This window comes from Echinococcus granulosus (assembly GCF_000524195.1).
Source record: "Echinococcus granulosus chromosome Unknown EG_S00098, whole genome shotgun sequence".
NCBI classification, from domain to species: domain Eukaryota; kingdom Metazoa; phylum Platyhelminthes; class Cestoda; order Cyclophyllidea; family Taeniidae; genus Echinococcus; species Echinococcus granulosus.
In genome coordinates, this window is record NW_020170478.1 from 230,141 (window position 1) to 248,872 (window position 18,732).

General features: G+C 42.9%; 3 protein-coding genes across 3 annotated transcripts in view; 1 reads left to right on the plus strand and 2 right to left on the minus strand. All coding sequences in view use genetic code 11, as the record gives it.

Annotated features, from left to right (window-relative positions):
• Positions 1–4,125: 4,125 nt before the first annotated feature.
• EGR_08201 (hypothetical protein) lies at positions 4,126–4,527 on the plus strand (the record flags this gene model as incomplete). Its single annotated transcript, XM_024497450.1, has 1 exon — positions 4,126–4,527. The coding sequence occupies one exon, from the start codon at positions 4,126–4,128 to the stop codon at positions 4,525–4,527; it is 402 nt and encodes a 133-aa protein (XP_024348160.1).
• Positions 4,528–8,981: 4,454 nt separating this feature from the next.
• On the minus strand, positions 8,982–17,435 carry EGR_08202 (Endoplasmic reticulum resident protein 44; the record flags this gene model as incomplete). Its single annotated transcript, XM_024497451.1, has 10 exons — positions 8,982–9,103; positions 12,449–12,518; positions 12,825–12,851; positions 12,943–13,184; positions 13,387–13,654; positions 13,743–13,785; positions 13,987–14,123; positions 14,230–14,393; positions 16,959–17,181; positions 17,403–17,435. The coding sequence occupies 10 exons, from the start codon at positions 17,433–17,435 to the stop codon at positions 8,982–8,984; spliced, it is 1,329 nt and encodes a 442-aa protein (XP_024348161.1).
• Positions 17,436–18,150: 715 nt separating this feature from the next.
• Positions 18,151–18,732, minus strand: part of EGR_08203 (Actin-related protein 2/3 complex subunit 2) — a gene marked incomplete at both ends in the record, with an annotated part of 3,666 nt that continues 3,084 nt past the window's right edge. Inside the window, 2 exons of the mRNA XM_024497452.1 lie at positions 18,151–18,175; positions 18,405–18,657. Coding sequence (XP_024348162.1) covers positions 18,151–18,175; positions 18,405–18,657 — 278 coding nt within the window. The remainder of the gene's footprint in view (positions 18,176–18,404; positions 18,658–18,732) is intronic.

Sequence of the window (18,732 nt, forward strand, 5' to 3'; positions counted from 1 at the left end):
AGGTGACCTTCTAGTCTGAAATCCTTCCGCGGTAAGCAAAAAATCGGATTCAAATTCCGCGTTTGGGGGAGGTTTAGCTCTAGAAAGTTGCTTATAAATGGTGGGGGCATCTTGGATTCCGCCTCACTTCTATTTCCACCTGTCTTTCCTCTTTCCTGTGGGAGGCTCTAGCGCCAAGGAAAAGAGAAGATGGGGCTTTTTCCCTCCCCCGCCCTGTCTCTCTCTGTTGTGTCGACTAAAGCGCAATCCTTCACACGGAGAATTCTTGTGACATGCTAAGGTGTACATGGCAGAGTTTTACAGGAATCGGACCTTCACCTGGCTGCACGATCAGCCCGAGAATTGCAGTCCACGTGACACAGCAAGCAAGCCTTAGAGGTGTGACAACAGTTAGTGGATCTTTGGGGCGGAGACAGGAGCCGGCTCTCATCACAAATCAGTTGGTCAGGCAGTCAGTTTGTCGGAAAACAATCTCAAATGCGCAGTGTGTTTTTGCAGACAATGTGCAGGAAAGGAGGCGCTAATTGATGGTCTTCCAATCTTGCTGTCATGTTGGAGGAAGAAATTTGGGTGGGATCCGATTTCTCTGCGTGGTTTCCGCGACTTCTGTACCCATCCGTAGACTGAAAAAACGAGCTATTCTATCTATTATTTTAACAGCTGCCGTGAGTAGTGATTGTCACATTGATCTTGAAGCGACTTGTCAACAGCTACACTCGCACTTCTCAATGCCAAGAGGAGAGCGCCCGCCTGCACTTGATCGTCTATCCACCTTGGGGTGACTCTTCCTCACCATCCATTCGTTTGCTTTGACTCATTCGACGCAGTGAGTCATTCCGCCACCACCCACCCTCTGGCCTCCTCCAAATATTGCTCTCCGCCCTTCACAAGGAATCAGCTCTTGTAGCTCCGCGCCTGCGTCAAACTTGAATCACGGTGTAAGTCGGATTTGCAGACCTCCATCCGATCCCCTCCAAATGTTTTGGAATGATAGATCAAAACATCTGCCAAATAGCAGAGAGAGCGGAAAAAATTTTTCCGAATAGCATTCTACTGAGGGTCTGGCTTACCTCTAATTGGACCTTACAGTGCTCGTAAACAATGGAATTTACTTTCCACGTCCTTAACTAGCAGGCAAACAGGAATCTAAATGCATTTTATCATAACTTTCCCGTAAAATTTTAATATTTTTCAAAAAAATATAAACTCTAACAAAAAAACGAGTGATCTCAGTTTTATCTTGGCAGAATTCCAAGGTCAAAGCGCGGTGAATTTCATTGGCCAGTCGGAAACTGAACAACCAATCGGAGCGGAGACCCTCTGAAACCATCAAAATTCGGACAGTCCTTTGAGTACTTAACATTTTGTTTAACCGCACATGCCAAGTGGGTGATGTGTCGCACTTAGCTACCCCTTCATTTAGCCCGTTAGCGAGGAAAGAGGCCCTCACACCACCAGCTAAATGATACGCATAAACTTTTGGCTCGTTTATGTGCTCTAGCGAAGTGGGCTGACAATTCAGTGAGCCATAAATGACAGGACAATAGTGAAAACTTCCCCGTTATTCTCTGTGACAATGCTAGGGGAGTTGGAGGGTGTGAGAAAATTCACTTCCCCTTCCTTTCACCAGCAAATCAAACCAAGGGAAGGGTTTGTGTTGTCAAACAAATAAGATGCACTGCTTTTCTGTCTCCAAAAAGGGGGAATAACGACGTTTGACCAGCAGAAAGATGATATCGGTGGAAGAATGCATGACAAACAGACTGTTGCTACGTATAGGTGGCAGGTGAATGTCAGAGCTTTCGTACTGATTTATAAATATAATTTCCGAAAATAATTCCCGAATATCTATTTAGAGCTCAAGAAAACGCCTGTTTCTCCGAGTTGACCTGTAAAAAAAACTTTGAAGCGGCGATAAGCCCCGTGTCAACACCCCCTAGTAGTGGGACCATTTGACCTCCAAAGGTCAGACCTTATGTTTCATTACTCCACTCCGCTAACATTAGATTTCCTTTTTCCTCCTTTGTGACCAAATTTGCTCCTTCACAGGGTTCACGCTACTCACTCAATCGCTTTAAGGTACAATTTTATGTAACCGTGGGGATGAGATACAAATGTCACATATGTGTGACGCGTAGCGGGAGATATGATCTCCTGGTCTTTGCGCACCAATCACTCTAGAAACGGAAGTCCTATGCAAAATAACTAAACCCCCTAGGGTAGTTACAAAGCTGGAGGGGGCTTTTACAAGAGGAGGAACCCCTACAACTTTAGAGGCACCATTAATCATAACGCTCTCGATTATTCGAGAGAATCGTGGAGGTTAAAATTTCATTTACACTTTTTCTCTTGAACAGTTGCTCCAAAGGCAAGCAGTAGGAGGAAATTTGCCTTAGAATGTGTTATTTATTCGTTGTCATTGCTGTCACTTTCAGTTTTCCCCAATCCCCCCCGCCCACCCCCGTACCTCTGCGAAAATCTTGCCAAATTGAGAAAGCGGAGAGAGCTGAAAAAGAGATGATGAAGGCAGAAAAGACAAATGAAAAGAAAAATCGTACAACAGGAGGCGGGTAGTTTTGTCGACTCGAAAAACTCTCCTGATTTGACAATCTAGTTATGGAGACAGGCTGGAAAAGTTGGAACAGGGAAATCTTGTGAGTGAAAGTATGCCAAATGAGGTGAGAAAAGCTGGCTGTACTTTCAAGACAGCTAGCTAAAAGGACCCCTAAAGTGCATTCACACCTGAAGGTCTAGAGGAATCTCCGTCAGTTTATTTGGCGTGTACGCATCACTCAACTCGACCATTTCAGACTCGTCTATTGTAATTGCCTTTATTTACTCACAAGCCTCCGAAATCTTTTATGAAAAATTATTAATTTTGTCAAACAATAATTTTAAAATTCCAGAAATATTGAGGAATAAATAAAAAGGAAAAAAGAAAACTCACAGGCAGCATCAATCAGTTCAGCCAGCGCAGTGCCATTTCGCATACCCTCATCGTCCAACGAACAGAGCGACATTCCGGGACACACCACGGAGATTTTGGAATTAATCCACGAGAGGTAAGCGCGTTCTCTGGCCTACAGTAAAGGCACAATTACAGCCTCAGCAATTAATCCGATTTGAGGGGGGTCGACCCTACTTATTCGGTTTATCAGTAGTTGGTAGCTAGTCAAGACTGGAGTTTTGCTTAGGCCTTGTCCTTCCGTCTCCCCTTGCGACTACCGCAAAATTTTTCCCCACCGCCAATTTGCGTCCACCTCGGTGGAGCTACTCGCGGATAAGGATACGTGAGGCTTTTTTTGCCCAGCTGGAGGGAGTACGCATTACCCCCTTGATGATGATAAATGCTGGGAGTGACAACGGAAAGGTAGGAACAGCAACAGACGTCTTGTTCTAATGTCTCCACTGTCAGGTAGAGGTTTTAACGCCCTCCTCTTGATGGGGCGCAGGAGTTGACAACAGCAATATAGACAAAGTGAAGTGATTGACGTTGACGAGGTGAGCAAAGAGGAGGAGGAGGTAATGAAGGCTGATGAGGCACGTCATTTACTTTCCTCAAGGAGGTTGAGACAAGGCGAGGAAGGGGAGGAGGGGAGATGACTTACACTCTCTGCCGTAGGTCTGATTTGAGCCATCTCGGCGAGGGGGCAGGTGTCACAATTTCTGCAGATGAAAAGGACAAAGAAAGTGGTGGTTAAGTGGAGAGTTTAATTTCAAAAAAAAGGATGGAAAAGGCACGATCGTGGGGTGTTTGACGAGACAAAGACGTGAGTGGATGATGAAAGGGCGATACGTCATCACGAGACGGGAGGGTGGCTGGTGGTTACAAAAGAAAAGTTGCCTTCGTGTAGACAGATCTATTGGAGCATGAAGGTGGAGGACCTGGCCGGCGGTCCAAGGAGGACGATAATACGGGGCAGGTGGATGTAGAGAAGGCCAGAGGGGTTATGTCAGGACAACTTCTGATCTATCCATTCCGTGACCATTAATCTCACATCCATCCAATCAATCGCATATCCGTCTAGCCATTTCGAATTTATCAATCCATCCACCTGTCCGGTACACCTCCATCCCGTGTACATCCATCCGGTATCCATCCAGTCATCCATTCACTCCGTAACCATGCCTCCATCCATATATCCATCCATTCTCTATCCATCCTTTATCCATCCGTCCTCTATCCATCCATCCGTTCATCCAACCATTCCGTATGTTTTCGTCCATCCATCTATCTATCTAGCCCGTATCTATCCATCGTGTAAGCATCCATCCTGGATCCATCCACCCATCTATCCATCCAACCAACCGTTCATCCCGTATCCATCCATCTTCTATCCATTGATCCATCAATCCATCTTGTATCCGTCAATCCATCCATTCCTCTTCTATCCATCCATCCTGAATCCATACGTCCATCCATCCAACCAACCATCCATTCTGTATCCATCCATTTTCTATCCATACATCCATCTATACATCCAACTACTCACTCCATCCAACCTCCAGTGCTTCCATCTTTCATAACGCGGAATCACACTTATACCATCGGCATCAGCAAAGCCGTTAGACGTATGCAATTGTTTGTTTGCTGGATTCCTGGACAAAATGTCGAGTTAAGCTGGATGAACTAGAATAACACGAGATTGGATGAGAGCGTGCGAAATGCCAAACTTTTACTTCCACAACTTCAAGACCAGGATCAAATTTGGTGGTTCGCATTTGCGCCAAAAAATACACCGCGATGCCTTACGGAGTAAAGCACGATCTCACCGTCATAAAACTCATCTCAATGGATTCAAAAAAAAGAATACTAGAGGGAGTGCTAAAAAGTGTAAAATTTTTGCGTAAAGGGACACAACCAGCTAATAAAACCCAAAACCCACCAATCAGGAGTGGCGAAATTGGCGCTTAAAGTGAATTTTAAAATCATTATTAAAAATTCCGGCTTTTTTGCTTTTAACCTTTAAATACCAAAGTAAAACCTGAAAAATAACTTGTTCAAGCACACAGCCAATCAATTATTTCACCAGTTCTTTGTTTCTTTGTTGTTTCGCGATTACTTTCCAAAAATTTATTTCATTTGTTTGTAAGACGCTTATTAAGTATTAAAACATGAGCTAATTAGTAAAAAATATCGTTATTTAAAAATTTGACAGTTACAAAACCTAACTGACGCAAGGAAGTCTACCAGTTGTGTGTTCATGTCAAAGGGGGACCGTAGGTGCTACCGGTATAAAAATGCATCTTTGTCGGAATCATGAGTTCAAAAGCCTTCCGTCCATAGAAGAGGTATACGCACTCATGCAAAGTGATCTCAAAAGCACGCCTTTGTTAATAGATGCCCAAGTAACTAGATTTTAAAGCATGTGAAAAAAAACAGTTGGAACTAAGGTGCCGACACTGCGGGGTCCTCGGTCCGCGCGCGGTTTCGGCCTCCGCTATGGTGAAGCTGTCATTCGACTGAGCCGAGAGCTCCTCACCGCGCCCAACAATGAAGCAGTCCCTCCCTCGAGGCGGAGGGAGGACCCGAGGCCCCTCCAATCGAGTCAGAGGCCATTTGGAGGCTCTTAAAAGCCTCCTTTAACCAGGAGGTTAAGATGGAGGAATTTGATTTTTTGCCCCTCGGTGCAAACAATCTTAACTAAACCATCTTGACAGGCTGCGTTGACGTCTCATAAAAGACAACTGACAACAGCTGAGGTGCGAGATAAAGTCGGTGAATTTAAACAACACTCTGACGAAAAAAACGGTCAAAATTGTGTAATAAATCTCTTCTTTTGCACTTTTTTAAGAAAGAAAATAAAATTTTTTAGAATTCCCACCGATCACTTGCAAACTCTGAGTCAGCGATTGCCCATTCGTTTCGACTTTCTACTCTTAAATGCGTTACCATAGCAACCGACACAACTTAAATCTACTTTCCACCCGATTAAAACAGGAGGGCAGTTTCGGAGGCGGGCGAAAAAGGCGGAACTGAGTTATTTTTTTGTGGAATAAAGTAGGCGGGTCATGGCGTCTCCTCCCATCCGGTTTTTAAACCATTAGAGTAAAAAGTCTTCCTGGCAGTCTCCTAAACCCAAATAACCCCTTTTTCCCGCTCAAATGGATTCCGTAGAACAATTGGGAATGAGGACAGTAAAATGAGGTCTTTTCTGTAGCCAAGCTGCGAATTGACAGCTCACTTCTCCGCCAGCGTCTCTCCTACTACTACCACCACCACCACATCGGAATGTGCTCGCTTAAGTAAAAATTTCGGTTCTCACTTGTGATTAATTTGTCTCCTCTATTATGTGTGTGTGACCAAGAGCGGCCGAATTTTACGTGAACGCGCTACTGCGCACATCTTGGCTTCCTCCTCCACCCTCTCCTGTACTTAAATATTAAAACACCGTCTCTGCAGTCCCTCTGCGCCACTTTTTTTCTTTCTCCGCGTGAAAAAAAAATCCACTGCACTTTTTAGTTGCAAAAAAGGGAGGCAAAAAAGTAGACTTTAGTTGGAATTTTGTAGCGACCGCGCCACGAAAGGTGTTGGGGGTCATTAATGACTCCTGCAGCTGATTGGCCACTTCCTGAGTTACTTCCTACACGGCAAAATACTTACCGACTTTAATTTTATGGCCTCAGTACGTTACAGCAGAGGCTAAAATGCAGTTAGAAGGGGACAGAGAGAGAGAGAGAACAACCGCAACTTCACTGCCTCAGAGAAGTAATGCGGAAAGAGGCCAGTGGTCATTTAGAATGCGCCCCTTGGTGGGAAAAATTTGATATTTATAAACGAACAGAATGGGGCAACGAACACGTGACAACATGCATTTTGAGGACAAAACCTGACTCCAAAAGTATGCGCCCGTATTTTGGGTGCATAGGAGTGCCGACAATTTGCCTTCGGTTCCTCACCACCCCCACTACTTGCAGGATGAATTTTAAAAATTGTAGAAATTACTTGTTTCCTTGTGTTCAACTGTGAATATAACCTGACCCCGCTGTCGCAAGTACGTGACAATTGTCTCCAGCCGGGTTTTCATGATGGTGGTCTCACCCGTTTCATGTGGCAAACAGGTTGTGCTGTATTCAAAGCCACAAAACAGATGTGGAAGTCCCATGGTTGAACGACATTCACGTCTTTCTAGTCTTTAAGGAATAGTTGATCTTATTACTTAGTTCCGCATTCAAATAGTACAAAGCATCCGGCCTCTGTTATTCGCGCCTCTACTGCGAAAGAAGGCAAAAAGTCTGAATTGTATGCGAATTTACTTTCTGCCCGAGCACTATCAGACGCTTGAAACTGCTAATTAATTAATGATGGTGAGTTTAATGCAGAAAATGCACCGTTTTGCGGGATTCGCATCCGTTTGAGAAACTCATCCTACCTTTACACATTCTGCCGAAAGACTAGAAGACGTGGTTTCCTAAAGCAGATATTCAACCGTATTATTTTTTTGACAACGATATTTAACATTGATTTTGTCTATTTAGACTAAATTAAAGTTCGGCCTCTTATTTAACAAGTTTTAAACACAAATCGACTTTTAAATTGGGTATGGGACACTTTCATGTCACCTCACTCGCTGATTGGTCAAAAGTGTGTTTATTCAAATCTTGTTGATACATTAAAAAATTTAAAAAGAATTGGCATTTATTAAATGTCTTGGCTTTAAACAAACCTGCTTATGTTCCAGAATACCAGGTATTTGGAAACAGGGGCTTATAAGACGAAGTTGAATGTGGTCCATCGAAGTAAATTTGTTTTAAAAAACCGCCTATGGGGTTCTTGTCAATCACAGTACATTACAAGACTGTGTAGAAAACTGTGCTATTTATAGAAAATGTCGCCTTAGAACACCTCGGAATCGATAAAACAAATGATTCTTTTGGAATTATCAGTTTGAAACACAAGTAACACCACATCATAAGACAAATGCGAACTATGCCTCATGCAAGTAACCAAATAATTGCCCCTGGAAGCAAAACCCACTTTTATAACCAGAACAGCATTTTCATGACTAATTTGATTTTGTTACTAAAATTCTAAAAGGTACAAATTAGGGTTTATGGCCAATTTTAATTTGCAACTAATGACATTCACACATTTACCGGTGCCGACTAATTTTTAAAGCAGCTACATCCGCTCCAAACACTTTTAGTTTTTCAGTCAATCCTTATGCTTAAAGCCACCTTCAAAAAAAATTTTGAGTTGAATTTAAAAATTGTGTCAAGACGCCCACTCTTAAGATGGCCTAATTATTTAAATAAAAGTCTGTTTTTTTTCCCAGAAACTTCAAGCGAAATGTTAAAACAGGCGACAGCAAAGTCAAACCCAACTAGTTGCAACAGTGTGGAAAGCTAATTTCGGCTGGTCAAATTGTTTATTTACTTTTCATCTGCTAGAAAGATGCCTTTCAACAAAAAAAGAAGGAGAGGAAAAAAATAAAGAATTTCGGACTAAAGTTATCTATAGAAGGTGGGCGCTTTTCTGTGCGGCCCTCCAACCGAACGTCATCGATCGATCACTTTTCTAAGCCCCGATTGGCTACGGCCTCGGGGGCGGGGCGGGGGGTTGGCGATCCATGACTAAGATGACGAAGGTCATAAATTAGTGCCCTTCCTGATTTTAAATCCCAATTATTAATTTTTAGGCATTTATTAGCGTTAATTAATTCAATTTTTCCCGCGATTTCCGGATATGGAGGCATAAATGTGCTCCTGGTAGCAATTCAGCACGGAATACCTCAAACAGCCAAGCCGGTAGAATCCTGTACCTTTTGGATTTATGTAGCGAATTTACCCGAAAACACGAAAAAATTCGTTTAAAATCTATCAGTTCATTTTGCGAGGGCATTCAAATTTAGCGGGTAGGGTAAAACATCTACGGTGGTGGTGGATTTCCCCGTCTGCATTTTGTCAACTGGATTTGCTAAATCTAGCCCAGTAACCTCACATACACACAGAGTCAAGACACATTTTATGTTATGGGCGTTTTAAAGTCGCGGTTGCTCTCGAAGGTCAACATGAATAGCGGTATTCCCAATCGCAGCCGCTGTGTGACCGAGGTTAACCCTCCCTGATGTTGACAGCCCACCGGCAGATAGTTTCTTTGTTTCTGGAAATTATAAATCACTTGCAGGGTTTTGAGTGTACTCACATAAAGTTGAGCATGAGAAAATCAGCGAAAAAAGTTTCACGAGCTTTTCCAACGCAAAAGAGAAAAGAAAGTAGTAAATGCACATTTGCATCCACCAAAGTTTCTTATTTCCACTGCGAAGCAAAAATTAAGATGCAAGCTCTAGTTAGACAGATTGGAAGTTGGCATTGGTTACTGTAGTAGGCAAATCAGAGTGAATTTTTGGACTTTTTAGAAAAATAACTCCATGAAATACGATTAAACAGTAATTCTGGATGCAAAATTCCTTATTTTAAGCTCCTCCAAGAAAAATGAATCAGTCGGGCAAAATTTTGGATGGTTAAAAATATCCCAATCTCTGTGAGACGACTCTGTCAGACTCTCACCAGTCTCCAATCCATTTGTGGGATGGAAAAATTCGCGCTCATGCGACCATAAGTGTTGCTTCTATGAGAGAGAACTCTCCATCCTCGTGCCGAGAACTAGTTCCAGTGGCAAAGAATTTGCTCTTCCCCCAGGCGTCTAAACACCCACCCTCCGCTTACGACATCGAGTGTGTGACAGAAGGACCCTCCTTTCTCCTTGGTGCTGGTTCTACTCAAGTTTCGCAGCCTGGCTGACACCTAAGCCGGCTGTTTAACTAACACAGCAGGGGGAAGCTGTCACCCAGCCCCTGTAGACAGGGCAGGGGCTCTTAAACCCCCCCCCCCCATATGTAACTAAGGTTGAAGTTGAAATCGTTCATATTTCGTTTGGGAAGGATATTCAAATCCTCGTTCAATTTGGCAATATAAGAGGACAAAGTGAAGGTGATTGATAAACGGGAGACTAGTGTTGCCACTAAATACTCCTAAATTTTTAATGACACTGAGTCAGAGTGCTGCAAATGCCCATCAACTCGGACGGTTAGGGGAATAATTGTCCCTTTTACCCGACCGCCCTCTAAGCTTGCCTCTGCAGTAGATTTACATGCCTTGTAGGATCAAGCTTGACGTGTTCGTTCCTTCAGTGGAAAAAAAGGCGTTTTGGTCTAAAATAGGGAGACCCTTCATTTGAAGAAAAAGAGAACAGAGGTGATCGAGGAGGAATGAGGCGAAAAATGGGTCTACCTGGCCAGCAGAGTGATTTCTAAAGGTCCAATGTGACAGCCCAAGCCACGTGACATAAAAGAAGTGGGTAAAATAGAGAGGGTGAATAATTTATGTGACTAGTCAAGTTTACAATCACACCATAGGGGAGGTGATCGACATTAGTTATTTAACCTCTTTTCCTTGTGTAAATATCTGCATGAAGAACAAATAAAGCATGCTGGAATGACAGAAAATCAAACATTTGCCTGAAATAAAAGCACTTTTTGGAGCAAAATGATCTACTTCCGAAGAAACAGTTCAGCCATAGCAAAGATAGGGATGAAAATAAGCTAAGGGAGTGAGGAGAATAAAGGTTGGCGTTTTGGGAATTATTTGTGGGTAATTAGGTCCTAAGCTGATTCGAAAATGCCTCCTGGGGTAATTTAAATTGACAGATGAACGCTTGAATCATGCTTAGCTGAGGACTGAGGTTTTTCTCCTCGTTAACAAATTCACGCCTCAACGGAATTCAAACACCCATCTAGAATGACCTCGTAAACGGAGGAGGGTGACGCACTCATTTCACCCCAAATGACTCAGACATTACAGAAAGGCAACCTCGTGCCTGAAGACCTGAGAAGTAATGCAGGGTGGATGATCCTAGTTGATTCCCGGAAAATTACCGAAATTTTGATCAAAAAAAGAGAAAGGATGTTAATAGGCAAGATTGACTTTGCCAAGTATAAGAAGCTTCTTTGACCATAAAACAGTACAGACCGGTTAAGTGGGCCTAAAAGAGGGCATTCTTCCGGTCGAAGTGTATCTACTCCCCTCGGAAAGAGGGTCGTATAGGGTCCGAAGGGGTTTTCAAGAGGAAAAATCTACTCGTACTAGATTAAAGTAGGACAAGTTTTCTTACTTAAGTCATGATGTAGTTTCAAGAAGATGGAATGTATGCATTTTTGTTCAACTATGGCTGAGTTGATTAAAAGTTAGGCGCATTTATTCCCATACGTTTTTGCCTTAAAAGAACAAATATAGAAGTCGGTCTCATAGTTTACGGGTAAGTACACAAGATGAACGATAGCAGATCTTGAAGCAAGGGTTCAAGGTGCACATAATAGTAAAAAAACTTATTCTGACAGGTATTGATAAGGCTATTTAGTGGCAAAATACCGAATTCCACAAAAACAAGTTGGAGTTCCCACCAATCATGCGCACAGAAAACAAAATCATAAACACGCTTTCCGGCTAAAAGTGTTATGCTAATTATTCGAACAGATGTTTAGCAAGGTATGTTAGAATTTGTACTACACCAGCGAAATTCCGTGAGACGGCTATTTCCTAGTTAAATATATGCAGAACTGACCAGAGGGTGAAAAAACCTAGGAGCATAGACTGTCTCTAAACTAGTCTATGGATAAAACGAGTAAAGTTTTGATGCACACGCACGTACCAATTCGCCAACCAATGCAGAAATATGTTCAAAGAACGCTCTATAACTCCTACGACTGTTTAGATTTTTCTCCAAGGTCAAATAATACTTGTACACCCTTTTATATTTTACTTAACAGTCTTACCTTTTGACCCTAGATTATTCTAAGATTTTTTTTTAATTTAAATATAATCATATGCACTCATTTGAATGCTTTTAAGAAAAGCATTAAGTATCTGTTATAGTAGCTTCCACTTACTCACAAAATCCCCCCTACTCCTTTAATAAAAAAATTAGGTTTTCTAATCTTCATATTCTTTAATTTGTTATTTTAGAATCAAGACTTTTTTACGTATCCTCACATCTTCCCTCATAATTTGCTCCTCATCTCCAACTATTTTGGTAGTAATTTACTAAATGTACCATTGTCGCATAAAGCATCACGTTATCAGCTTGCAAACTAATCCGATAGCCCCAAAACTTTGCGTGCACCCCAGGGTGACCCCCCACATGCTATCACCCGCACCACTGACAAGACAATCGCCTGCTGCGCCGACCCCGCACACTCCGAACCCCCGAAACAATAAAGCTAAATGTAAAGCCAATAAGCAAATGCGCCGCACTCTCAAAGGCAGAACTTTATTCCGCTCTGTTAATATCCAGTATGTATACGTGTTTATTCAACCCATGGCAGAGAGATGAATGTACAGAGAACCGACTTTTCGGTAGAAAAAAAAAGAAAGAGTAGCAAATAAACAAGCGCGTTAATACCAAATCGCACCGACTATAACTCGTCCCTTAGGAGACTGTACCGATTACTGGAAGGTGTCAGGAGTTTGAAAACCGATGAAGTCGGGGCCGATTGCTTTGCTTCCTCAGCCTTCCGATCCTGCATCGAGGTAAAAAGGCGTAAAAAAGAAAGACAAATGACGGATTATCATTCATGTTTTTTATGCCCGAATATTTAATGTACGAGCTAAAAATTAAGGATGAGGTGTTGATAAATCGCCGACGAACAAGCGCAAAGGACGTCAAGCTTAACAATTGTAATGGGGGATCACATTACAATCCATTTGGGGGGCCAGTTCCCAATTAATAGGCCGATACAGTCTTCCGCCAAGGTATACTCTTCGTGCACAAGACCATGACGACAACGCATGCGAATCAACGGGGTAAATAAGGCGTGGAAACTTACTTTATCCTCTGATGGTGGTTTCTGCGGCTAAGGAGGTTTAGACAACATTATTCCACCCTTCATATAGCCATCATTTTCACATCCATCTGGGCAATCCTAGACAGGCATGACGACTTACCACTTCACTCGGAGGTTCAAAGAAGCCATGGAACTGCCGATGGAGTTTTTCCGAGGCAAGATCTGCCAGAAATTGGTTGATATGCTTGGGATCCTTCAGGGCTTCATCCAGATTCCCTGGATAGAGGAACATGTGCTGGAAGGAGTCGATCGCCATCAGCGGGAGATCATGCATTGTCTTGCCCATGTGCAAGAGTGGATGGGAGAAGACTTCGCCATTGGCCACCAAGGGCACAAAACGGCCTAGGAATGAAGTGGGTTGTGTCAGCCTACTGAAGTGGTGTTTGAGTAGCGCTTGGGTAACCAGGGTTACGCAACGTCCTGGGATTGAGGTTGGTTAGTCTACTGAAATAAAATTTCAGTAGAGCACAGGTACTCCATCATTTCCAATCTGATAGATCTTCAGAAAATAGTGCTTTTTGGACAAATTCACCACATGACACACCTTTGAGGTCGCTAAAGTGCTCCTCCATGAGGACTCCAAATCTCATCGCCGCAGTGAAGTTGTTTGGCGGGTAGAAGAGGATGAGAAGAGGCAGCCGTGGCTCGGTGATCTCCTCCGCGTTGGCGAAAGTCAACTCACGCACCAGGGGCGTGCAGCGCTCCACCGCCCAGCTACGGAGCGCCTCAAAGTCGGTCACCGTTTCAACCGTCGCCTGCTCCTCCTTCACCAGTGTCAGTTGCTGCGGCTTTGCGTCTTCAGTCGGAGGGTACTTTTAGGCCAGAAAAAGTGGATTCCAAGTTCAAAGGTCAAGGTGAAGAAACAGGTACGATGGATTATGGTGATGGGAGTAAACGAACCTTTTTAAGGAGGAATTTGATTACCGATGCGGTGGCATTCTTGCTGAAGTGGAAGGAGGCAAGGGTTAGAGAAGAATGCTCTCGAAAACCGCCACCCCCCCACCGCGCTCTCACTCTTCCTTCTTTTTATCAACAAGCGCAAAAACTTGACACCAGTCTTCAAAGAACCCTTGTAATATACTCCAGTTAAATTCAGGCCAGTTTTCCCATTAGTTAGAAAAAAAGTGAAGTCGGTTGAACTTACTCCGCCACTCCATAGAAGGTGCAGTCACCGACGAGGTGGGAGGCCATGTAGAAGTTCATGTAGGCCGCATTGTCGCTCGTGAAGGCGGGAAAGATGCCCACCATGTTCCGTGGGGTTGTCAAGCCCCCCACCTCCATCTATTAGAGGGGGTAACAGTAGAGAAAAACAAATTAAGTAATCCTAGCTTCGAAAAAACCCTCTACAAAGTCTGCAGCGACGAAGAGACAATGAACGAAAACGCACCGCTGAGTTTAGTTTTTTTACAGGATCCGCCGTCTGTTCACGAAGGTAGGTCAAGAAGGCCTCCACAGATCTTTGATTTCGATACTCGCTGCCGTAGCGCCGAGTAAACTTAAAAAGTCGCAATGTCGGATACTTTGATACTCCCTGTGACATGCAGAGGGCACCTGGGACGGGAAAAACAATGACAGGACTAGTGAAACTCAAGGCTACTGAACTGTCAAGCACCTGGACCAAGTGACTTCAATAACTGCCATTAACACGGCAGTTGTTAAGCCCTCGGGATTGTCAAAATATCTGTTATCATGGCGATAGCCAAAAATGTGGCCAAGACTGCTTGCAAATCGGACCAGAGTTGCAACCTCTTTCGATTCCCATCAGAAGGGGAAATCTGCTTAATACTATACTCTTCCACCTTTCGGATTCGAATTCAAAAGCGTAAACAACGGGAATCGGGCATATAGGTGCTGGGGTGATTATGGAAGATAAGGCACGGAGGATGGGGAAGTAATTTGGATTCAGCAAGGTGATCTAAGCCACTCAGACAGAGCCCACCGTTTGAGGTCGGAAGTCATTGTGGCGGGTTACTTGTACGATTGAATGGCTAAGCGGTGGCAGCCTAGCCGCGCTAGCTTAGACCCACGACGCGGAGGAGAACACGGAACAGAGTAGCAGACAAGTCACGTGAGGAACAGCGTTTATTCAGCTTGTCGGGGCAAGTCTAGTGAGTGGCAAGAGCGACAGCAATGTCGGCGAAGCGAGGTGAAAGCGGGAAAGTATTAAAACGGGAGATAAGGGAGATGAGACAACAAGTCCAATGGGAGTAGTTAGCCGATAGAGGTCATCAGCCTGTCCTTAATAAACTATCTGAGGCTTCACCATTGTACCCCCACCGGGTGCCCTGGCCACCGAACCATACCAGCAACCCTCAAGCCCTTCTATATGTCAACAATATGTTTTATGTCTCCTTTCGTCTCCAGGGGAGGTGCCGGCACGCTGCATGTACTTATAGATCGTGAGCACAGGAAAAACCGAATCCACAGTTTATCAAATCTCCTGATTTTCGGCTCTACCCAAAGAACGGTTACGAAGGGGAGTTTCAAGGCAGCATCTTCCGCAAAAGGGTGGTAAGTTTTTATAGCTTCGTGTTTTGCAAAGCCAAGGATGGTCAATGTACCAAACTGATAATGGAATGAGAAAAAAAGACAAAGAAGTGATGCACTGTTCTATACGGTAGGTAAGTCGTTAGCCAACATCTAGTTCTTTGGCAAATATTCGTACGGAAAAGTGATTCGCATACGAAATAAGCCCACCATTCGCCAACAGGAGGTGCGGTAAATGGGAATACAGCACAAGTAGACGACTAAGTGGCGTAACTATACGAACTTCAGTGAGCCATCCAGAAGTATGTGGAATAATCTCCGTTCCCAGAAGGCTTTACCACCTAGTAGGTGCCTTCTAAGTTAATTCCTATCGACTACAATGTTAGGCGACAAAAGGAAGTGAACAGGCTTTCATAGCGTGATTGACTAGAGTGAAGTAGGCAGCCACTTGTGACAACAACTGTAAGTGAGGTGAAGTCAAGTCTAAGCGTGGGTGTGTCAAATACTTGGCAAATCCCTCAGTCCTATAAAAAAAAAACCACGAGAAAAAATAAGTACCCGTATTCAAGATGGATACATTAGGAAAGAGAACAAAATTGATTTAAGGAGACAAATCGGTACGCCCATGCTACAAATCACACAGCAGTTGAGAAGACTATCTTTACCAGGAAAAAAAGTGCACGACAATTCTTGATTAAGTTAAGCACTACAAGGGCTGACCTCAACAAGCACCTTATAAGATGTAGGAGTGACACACAACCAGCGTAATTAGTATGCGCTACTGGGGTATATATACTGCTAGCGTCAATGAGACGACAGATTATGTAACTTTACTAACATTAGCATTATCTAACGAGCACTATCAACGCTGGCCATGCTCATGACTAGGATGAGAAATGCTTGGATGAATATGAAAAGTGGGTAGTAATGACATTCGCTTTTCGATTGAAGACTGACTGATTAATTGAGTATTGCAGTACCAATGGGTCTACGCTTTTGCATTTGTTACTAAGACTTCGTCTACCACCTACTCACATCAATTTACCGTATTCGTAAACAGTTCTCGACATCTACCCAAAAGAAAACTAGGAATTCGGCCGTAGAAAACCTTTTTAAAAGGGAGTAAGATTATTCTAATTTTCTTCCCAGTTGTCGATATAATGCAAGGGCTGAGAGGGATATCAAAAGGAAAAATCACATGACACTTTTTCACAATCCGTACCAACTTATTCTGCTTGTCGCTAATCGCGATTTATCCTAATCCCCAGCGTTTTTCCGTAATCGGGTCTTTACCACTCGTCTCTAAGAAGCAAACGAAAAGTTGACCAAGAAACAACTGCTACTGATAAATCACCACTAACTAATCAACGTCGTTGTTAAAATATTCAGAGCCAGTGGTAAATACACCTCTCATAAAAATAAAAAGTTCGTAATTTAAAAAAACCTTTCAAGAGTATTTGTGAGGAAAAACTTAGGTTTGGTTAAATTTATTACCAGATAAGCCAGCCTGATGATGCAATTACCATTAATTTAGTCGCAGGTTACCAACAGAGTTATAACCTCAATTTTTGGACAATGAACAAACAGAATGTAAGAACGAGGGCAAATGAAAAGGGCACGGAAACTCACCCTGGTCATCACAATCCACACGGCCAAGTACAACTTTGCCGTCTTTAAATTCCTGGGCGACACTTTCACCGGTTGACATAAAGATAGGAGCTAAATCGCGACTAAAACGACACCATTCTGCATAGAAGTTGACAAGAACGAATTCATGCGCCTTTAAAACGTCTAGAAAGTTTGCCGTATTCAGGTCGAGAACAGAGGCCCGAGATAGCCAAACAGTGAAAAGCTAAAAACAAAACCAGTTAAAAAATTATCCAAACTAATAAGAACATCCCATACATACAAGAAAGGAGCGGGATTTCAGACAAGAGATGAAAAAGCCAAGACCATGTGAAAAAAAACAACAGCATGAGTCCCAAAAAAAAAGACCATTAAAGAAATCACCAACAGAACATGTTATTACGCAGTAACTGAGTAAAATAATGATACTTTAATAACAATTCATACCAAAGTAATTGAAAAAAATGACCAAATTTCCATGTCCAATCAAAAGGCCAGAGTGCCGTTGTCATAGAACGCGCTCCACTACGTTAGCGGCAATGATTTATGTAAATAAAGCAAAAAGCTTGTTCTTTAAATAGACCTTAAACATTTTTTTGCACATTATTAGGCAAGTACGTATGTTAAATTGCATATTAAATGTGTTTTAGTGCCATATTTTCCTCCCCGGTGTATTAACACGCTCTTGCCATTAAAACTGCCAAAAAAATCTGCAGCATTATCTTGGCTTTTACTAATCAAATCGGCTTTTAATCGCTAGACTTCTCTATTTATGTTTTCTACCTTTCGTTTCCTTTCGGCTTACAAGGTAAAATAATAATCCCCTCTCCCCCGATTTTGTAAAAATGAACTTAACTCAGAACTAGTCGCTACAGCACTTATAAAGAACCCCCAACTTACCTTGCGAATTCACCACTTCAAAATAGTACCCAAACTCAATCTAAACCAAACCAGTATTGCTTAATTCCACGCTCCTAAACTTAGACGAACCAGTCCCAAGCACTGAGGAGGGGTCCCTCAATAAAAGAAGGCGTATTTATTAAGACAGATTGATCACACGTTCGTATGCAAAGGAAGTAGGAAAATTGAGCATTTCTATATAACCAGGAGATACCCACAGCCGATCATAATTTGGAGGGAATGTCAAAGGGTGTGTAGAATGATGACAGCTCTCAAAAAAAGTGCGTCAGTACCCTTAACTTGGACGCACCTTGCGGAAGCTAAAACAAAGATGCAAAAGTTAAAACGGGGAAAAAAGCATGTCAACCGCCAAATCACATCCTATCAAATCAGCGCACCATAAATCAAACGCCAGAATTAAAAGCAAATAAAGACGAATAAATTTGGTCGCATTCGTTACCCGTTTAGAGCCTCTAAACTGTAAAATTGCGTATGTTAGTCAACACCAATATCAATGCCAGTGCATTGGCTGAAAGGGGGATTACAAACCTCGTAGAGGACCTCAGCATTTGAATGCTCGACATGTCTGAATCGCTAATAGCATAGGTTCTAGCGGTGACAGAGTCCGCATTGGGATGAGCGCGGTTAAGAATTTTGAGAAATTCGCTCGTCTTGGCTCGCATTCGCATCTGCAAGTAGGCCTTCATGCATTTGATGTGGTAGTGCATGTACGTACGCATGAGGTGAATAAGGTCGATGGTTTTCGAACGATTCTGAGCGGATACGTGGCGCGGCGAAAGAACTGCAGATCAAAAGATGCATACTACTGAATTCAAAGCCTAAATGCAATTTATTATAAATAGATGGATAGATGGAC